Raw genomic sequence first — 7,588 nt, forward strand, 5'->3', positions numbered from 1 at the left:
TGGGAGTGGAGGATTTGTCAGATATCTTCCTCAAAAGAAGGGATATAATTTGGGAAAGACTGCACGGTATGTTGATGCTGGTTATTGGATGGATTCGTATACTGTGATTTTTGATAATTGTATTTTTGGAGGATCGGGTTGACCATATTTTATGATTTTTAGAAGAAATTTGGATGATTCCTCCAACTGGGATTGTAGGTATTCGAGTAAGGATTATTTACTGATCTAGAAATATTTTGGATTTGGACTTGGTGGGCTTGCTTCCGAACAAGATCAAAAAATTGATATGCGGCTGGACAATCACCAACAGAATGGATGGGACTCAAACAAATCAAACAAGCATCTTGTACTTGTGTGGATGGGGATGAGGTGGTGTAACCAACTTGTAGTAGTCGATCAAGTTTTTGAGAGATTATTTCATCTATCCTGCTGTGGATGTCTATCAATTAGCCCACTTCATACGACCCACCTCTTTTGGGTCTCGATGTGGGAGCTTCCCTAGACATGTAATGCAACGAATTTTCACTTAGGTTTCAAAGAGCTGCCATGCCTCATGCTCACTTTTAAGCATGAACATCCCACCACAAGATGAGTCAACTATTTATCTATGCTTTTCTGACAAACCTTCATAAAAGCACTGGACAAGTTGCCATTTAGAAATGGCATGGTGAGGATATTTTTGGATGAGATCTTTGAGCCTCTTCCATGTCTCATGGAACATCTCCCCCTATATCTAAAAAAATTGGTTATGAATTTTCTAATCTGATTGGTTTTTCCTATAGAAAAATACTTTTTGAGAAATTCTCGTTGAAGTTGGTCCTAAGTTGAAATGGTGATCGAGTCTAAGGAGTTTAGCCAGTATTTGGCTTTATATCTTTAAGAGAGAATGAGAATAGCTTTAACCTAAGGGCATCATCTGAGAAATTTTAGATTTTGACAGTTGAACAAATCTCAATAAATTCATCCAAATGCTTGTATGGATCCTCGTTACTAAGTTCGTAGAAAGATGAAAGCATTTGGATCACATTAGACTTAATCTCATAGTGCGATGCCTCTACAGATGGCACTTGGATGCAGAGGGAATAGGTGTAAGATGAAGGAGTAAAATACTCTCTCAATTGTCATGTTGGATCATTATCCTTGGGGTTCATGTTCTTAGCTCGAATGGTCTTCAGGGTGTTCTTAATCTCTGGATCTAAGGGTTGTAATTCTGGTTATAATGATCTACGACCAAGCATACACCCACAATTCTAGAGCAAACCCTAAATTTTTTAAATTTTTTAAACAATGGAGGAGAGAAGAAGAAGAAGAAAAGTTCTAAAGATGCAAATCCTAGAAGATCCTAACTCTAAGAAAGAGAGAGAAGAAAGTTGTTATTTATTTATTTATTTATTGTGATAGCAAACAAGTTGCACAAAACAATCCTAACTAGGGCTTACTTAGATCTAGAAGCTCCTAACTTCTAAATTAGCCTTCAAGCACTCCAAGTTCAAAACTGACTAACCAAGTTGGCTAGATAAGTGTAAAATTGATGGAAGGCTCCTCGTACTTTCACAACAGACCTAATTAGATACCTTTCTTCGAGACATAATTTTTGAACCACTTTCCTAACCACCGATCAATTAACCAATTAAAACTTGGTCCAACCCTTGGGCTCTCTTGTCCTATTGAGCTCGAGTGTCCCTAAGGTCAGCATCTAATTAATGTTAGCTAAGGTTTGGGTTATGCAGATGCAAGAAAGTGATTTGTGGATTAAGAAAGGATGATCAAATCTCTACCTTATCTTATATTAGGGTTAGTGCCCTTAAAGTCAATTATAGATATGCAATACACCAAGAAAGATGTTCAAGCATAAGTAGAAGATTTTTATTTTTTTCTATTTTTGGTTTCTCTATGTCAGGTAAGAGTTATGAAAGTTTTTATTTTTTTTTCTTTTCTTGATTATGTATTTTAAGTAATTATAAAAAAAGAAAGTTTGAATTAAATTCAAATGTTAAGGGTCAACTTGAAATAAAAGGTAATGATTCAAATCAAATTAGAATAAAAGGCAAGTAAAATAAAACAAGACAAAAATAGAGGGTAAAAATCTAGTAGTAAAAAAAGGGAAGACAGTTAAGCAGATAAGGTAATTATGCAACAAAATAAAGTAGTAAATTTGAAGTTTTTTTTTCTGATTTCTTCTTTTGAAACAACGGTGCCAAGATTCTCCAGCAATGGTGTCAAAATCTGATGCATGTCGTAGTGCACTGAAGATTAATTAATTTCTAGTTCACTCCTATTCCGTAGAATAGTGGTGAGACCAGGTTGAACCCACAAGAACCTTAGGCTTGGTTGTGTTCAAAAGGAGAAAAGCAAAAAAAGAGAAAAAGAAAAAGATTCCTAAAATTAGAACTTTGTTAATTAATACTGAAAGTAAACAAAAAATAGATCAAGTAAAAAAAGATGCTTCGGAGTTTGAATCCAACTTTAGTCAGATTTGTATTTTGAAAGATGCAATACTCTATGATTAGATCATAATACAACCTATTTCTATTGAGTACGAACCATACCCTTAGATCATGATTCATCCCGCTAGAATATGGTTTGTTCAGGATATGATTTCACAGAAAGAAAGAAGCAATTTACAATCTTCAAGATAATCTATCTTTGGAGAGTACAAACCGTATTCGTAGATCATGGCTTATCCCTACTTAGTATAGATTATTCAAAAAAAAAATTTTAAAAAAATATCTAAATATTCAAAATGAAAGAATTTTATATTTTATTACATCGAATCCAAATACAAAAAGATATATCAAAAAAAAAATAAATCTGATTACAAATGGTATCTACTTCTCGAAGTAGTGGATCTTTAGCCGCGCATCGAGAGGAGGCTGTAGGTTGAATTCTGATGCATTCTGGGGACTTTTGAAGACGATCTTTGTACCCACAGACTTCTGACTTCCAGATCTGAATCCGTCTCTAGAGATGAAAGGGATGAAGAAAATAAAGAGGATGAATAAGGTTTCTGGAGTGAAAGTTGTGGCGACAAGATCTCTAAGTGGAAGAAATATGGGGGCGGCAACCTAGAAGTGTGTGAAGAGAGAAAGAGGACGACTAGGTTTCATGTGGTAGAGAAAAAGAGAAGCATGGCCTATGAAAAAAATCAAGAAGAAAGAGGACGACAGCATATGGAAGTATTTATGGAGGCTTAGGGCTAGCTGATAGGAGAGGAGGAGGTTAGGTCTATTTATAGACTCTCTTGGACACCTAGGGTTTGCACTTTCCTTCCTTAGCAAATAGTGCTTCATATAGCAATTGGGAGACATCTTGCACTGGCCCATCTGAAATTTTTGATCTCTTTTCTTCATCAGCCCTCCTGGATCCATAGAATCCCGCAAATTAGGTAAGTTGGAGCCACCCAAATGAGAATGTAGTATGCACCTTGAATTCTTCCATTTGTGCCGCCTAAGTCTTTTGCCCAGACATGTGGTCTTTAATTAAGACTATTGTTAGCTGCTTTTGATCCTTTCCAAGTTAGCTTCTTGTCATCCAAATATGGTTGCCTAATTTATTCTCTGCACCAAGAGAAGATGGGCTGAATCTGGGTGTGTTAGCTGCTACCTATTATGTTTAACATTGTTACCATCTTGAATTGCTTGCCACCTTTCATCTGAAATCTAATTTTAAATTCATAAATTGTGTTCCATAGCTAATTCTCTCAAGAGTGGGACTGGTCTTACATAATTTGGAGTGCTGTAGCCTCTCATTCAGGGTCCTCATGCCAAGATGATCAAAATCTAGGGTGGTTGATGTGCACCATCATGAAGAAAGAGATGATGACATACCATATATGGATCCAAGAGCCAAATTGATGATTTTGCTCACGTGTGTAGAAGCATGATGTGGTGCGAATCAGATTTGGCAGGAATTTGAAAGAAATTATTGCTTGGAAAAAGGGCCGAGTTTAGAAGTTTATTTTGTTCTTCCTAATTCACCATGATCTCCAGCCACCATCATTTTCATAATAGCAAGACGCAATCAAGGTTGTTTTATTCTTCCTAATTCACCATGATCTCAACCACCATCATTTCATAGTAGCAAGATGCAGCCAAAGTTATTTTGTTCTTCCTAATTCACCATGATCTCCAGCCACCATCATTTCCATAGTAGCAAGATACGGCCACTATCATTTTTTTTGTAGCAAGATATAGCCACCATCATTTCTATGAGAGTCAAATTCGGTTATTTCTTTCTATTTACTGAATTTATCTTATATTTTCTCTCTTATCTGTATAAAGGGAGGCGACTTATGTATTCAATTCAGATTTCAATGAATGAAAATGAGTGTTGCTGATTTCTCTTATCTAACCCCTGTGTGTTAGTGGCGAGTTATAAACCCTAGAACTTATTACTCACATTCTTCTTTTCTTGAGTGTGGCGTTCTACCCTTTATGATCTGATTGTGGCGATTTTCTTATCAATCAGATTTCTAAGGTTTATTTTTTTTTCTCTTTTTCTGTGCTCCAACCTTTATTCTTACCTACACAAGATAGTTATTTAGACCTGGACACATTAGTTTGGTATCAGAGCCTGAGGGAGTGTTTGACATCTAAATCATGTCTGGAGGAGACGAGGCCCCTATCATTCCTAGAGGCATGAGTCTGGAACAAGCTCAGATTATGGGGCTCCAGCGGTGTCAAGAAGAGATGATGGAGCAACTCAATCGCCTAACACAAACGTTTGAGCGGTTGGCAATACTTCCCCCACCACCACAGCGGCATGGCCATCCAGCACCACGATGAGTTGATCGCAATGATGAAGAGGAATATGACGAACCCGGGATGATGATGGTGTGGAGGAACACCCATGGCAAAGGCGGCAACAAAGAAGTTCGGGAGACAATATTAAGATGAGGATCCCATCCTTTAAAGGAACCAGCTCACCCGAAGAATATCTGGAATGGGTGCAACGTGTGGAGAAGGTCTTTGAATGTCAAGACTATTCTGAGGTAAAAAAATATAAACTTGCTGCCCTTGAATTCACTGATTATGCTAATCTTTGGTGGGAGAATGTGAAAGCTCAGCGTAGGAGGGATGGAGAAGAGGAGATCCGAAACTGGAGGCTTATGAAGCGGATCATGGAGAAGCGATTTGTCCCTCAATATTATAAGCAGGAGCTGTACATCAAGTTACAAAGCTTGAGACAAGGGGAGATGTGTGTTGAGGATTATGTCAAAGAATTTGAGATATTGATGATGAGATGCGATTTGCGAGAACCTCAAGAACAGACCATTACAAGGTTCTTAGGAGGCTTGAATAAGGAGATTGCTGATACGGTGGAGTTGCAATCTTATGTGTTCCTTGACGATGTGATCAAACTTCCTGTTAAAGTGGAGAGACAGCGCAAGCGTGGTGCAAGTAAGCCAAGTAAGACTACCAACTCATCTTCGTTATCACCATGGTCCGTCCCTAAGACGGTGCCAAAACAAGTAGAAAAAGGTGATTCTAGCAAGCAAGTCATAGATGCGGCAAAAAAAAAGAGGTGGGAAATTCACAACCTCCCAGACGAAGTCGAGATATCAAGTATTTCAAGTATCTTGGTTACGGTCATATAGCCTCTGAATGTCCAAACAAGAGGGTGATGTTCATTCGGGAGTCACAAGAAGAAATTGAAAGTGAAGATGAGGCTATTTTGGAAGAGGTAAAAGAAGATTATGTGGAGTTTGCAGATGAAGGAGAGCTGTTGGTTATTCGTCGCAACCTGAACCTACAAGCCAAAGTGGATGATGAGCAGTGCGAAAATATCTTCCATATCAGGTGCACCATCCAGGATAAGATATGTGGTATTATCATTGATGGAGGTAGCTGTACCAATGTGGCTTCTACTATTTTGGTAGAAAAACTTAATTTGGTGACTATGAAGCATCCCCGTCCCTATAGATTGCAATGGCTTACTGACGATGGTGATGTGAAGGTTACAAAGCAGGTTGTAGTACCTTTCTCTATTGGCAAGTCCTACAAAGATGAGGTTGTTTGTGATGTGGTTCCTATGAAAGCCAGCCATCTTCTTTTGGGAAGGCCTTGCAGTACGATCGGAGGACTATTCATGACGGCTTCAAAAACACCTATTCATTTGCCAAGAATGGGAAGAATATAGTGTTGGCACCACTTAGCCCACAACAGGTCCAGAAGGATCAGCTTGTGATTGAAAAGGGCAAGAAAGAGAATCTATTTGCCAACAAGGGGGAAGTGAAGCAAGTTTTGACTAACCATGAATTATTTTTGTTCTTGTAGCTAAGCAGGTTCCAAGTGAAGAAGTCTCCCTTCCACCGCAAATGAAGGAGATCTTGGAGGAATTTACAGATGTATTTTCGGAAGAGTTACCAAAAGGATTGCCACCAATCAGAGAGATCGAGCATTAGATTGATCTCATTCCAGAGTTTGCCCTTCCAAATAGACCAGCTTATAGATGCAATCCCGAGGAGGCCAAGAAGTTGCAGCGGCAAGTTGCGGATCTTTTGGAGAAGGATTATGTGAGGGAGTCTATGAGCCCATGTTCAGTACCAGCTCTGTTGGTACCAAAGAAGGATTCGATTCTGGTGGTTGTGGATCGATTCTCAAAAATATCTCATTTCGTGCCATGCCACAAAATCGATGATGCTTCACATGTTGCAGAATTATTTTTCAAAGAGATAGTACATCTGCATGGTGTACCAAAGAGCATTGTGTCTGATGAGATGTCAAGTTCTTGAGTTACTTTTGGAAGATCTTGTGGAAGAAGCTTGGTACTAGATTGCTCTTCAGCACGACTTGCCACCCGCAAACCGATGGTCAGATCGAAGTGGTAAATCATACCCTCTCTTCTTTGCTTCGCACTATTGTTAACAAGAATATGAAGAATTGGGATGAGTGTTTGGCTTATGTTGAGTTTGCTTACAATCGTAGTATTCATAGCACTACTAAGCATTCTCCTTTTGAAGTGATTTATGGGTTTAATCCTATCACCCCACTTGATTTGGCACAACTTCCAATCAGCGAAAGAGTTTGTATGGATGGGAAGAAGAAAGCTGAGTTGGTTAAGTCCATGCATAAGAGCATCAAGGAGCAGATTGAGAGGAAGAATGCGGCTTATGAGAAGGCAGCCAACAGAAGAAGAAAACAAATTCGCTTGGCTCCAGGTGATCTTGTTTGGATACATCTTCGCAAAAAATAATTTCAAACCAAAGAAAATCTAAGCTCATGCCGCATGCTGATGGTCCATTCCGAGTTGTTGAGAAAGTGAATGACAATGCTTACAAGATTGAATTACCTGGTGACTACAATGTGTCCGCTACATTCAATGTTCGAGATCTTTCTCCTTACTTGGAGGATAGTTTGGATGATGAGGAAGATTTGGATTTCAGGGCAAATCCTACTCAACAAGAAAAAAATGATGTGCACCATCATGAAGAAATAGATGATCACATGCCATATATGGATCCAAGAGCCAAATTGATGATTTTGCTCACGTGTGTAGAAGCATGATGTGGTGCGAATCAGATTTGGCAGGAATTTGAAAGAAATTATTGCTTGAAAAAAGGGCCGAGTTTAGAAGTTTATTTTGTTCT

General features: G+C 38.6%; 1 protein-coding gene and 1 non-coding gene across 2 annotated transcripts; both read left to right on the top strand.

Moving 5' to 3' along the window:
* The first annotated feature begins 659 nt into the window (after window positions 1–659).
* On the top strand, window positions 660–764 carry LOC140856801 (small nucleolar RNA R71). Its single transcript, XR_012140403.1, has one exon. It is a non-coding gene; the product is annotated as a small nucleolar RNA R71 (small nucleolar RNA).
* A 4,472-nt stretch (window positions 765–5,236) lies between these two features.
* On the top strand, window positions 5,237–7,194 carry LOC140856258 (uncharacterized). Its single transcript, XM_073253384.1, has 6 exons — window positions 5,237–5,480; window positions 5,597–5,967; window positions 6,042–6,239; window positions 6,284–6,360; window positions 6,439–6,556; window positions 6,748–7,194. Exons 1-6 carry the CDS (start codon window positions 5,237–5,239, stop codon window positions 7,192–7,194), a joined length of 1,455 nt encoding a protein of 484 aa, XP_073109485.1.
* Window positions 7,195–7,588: the final 394 nt, after the last annotated feature.

The sequence above is a fragment of the Elaeis guineensis genome, chromosome 3 (assembly GCF_000442705.2).
Source record: "Elaeis guineensis isolate ETL-2024a chromosome 3, EG11, whole genome shotgun sequence".
Classification (NCBI taxonomy): Eukaryota; Viridiplantae; Streptophyta; class Magnoliopsida; order Arecales; family Arecaceae; genus Elaeis; species Elaeis guineensis.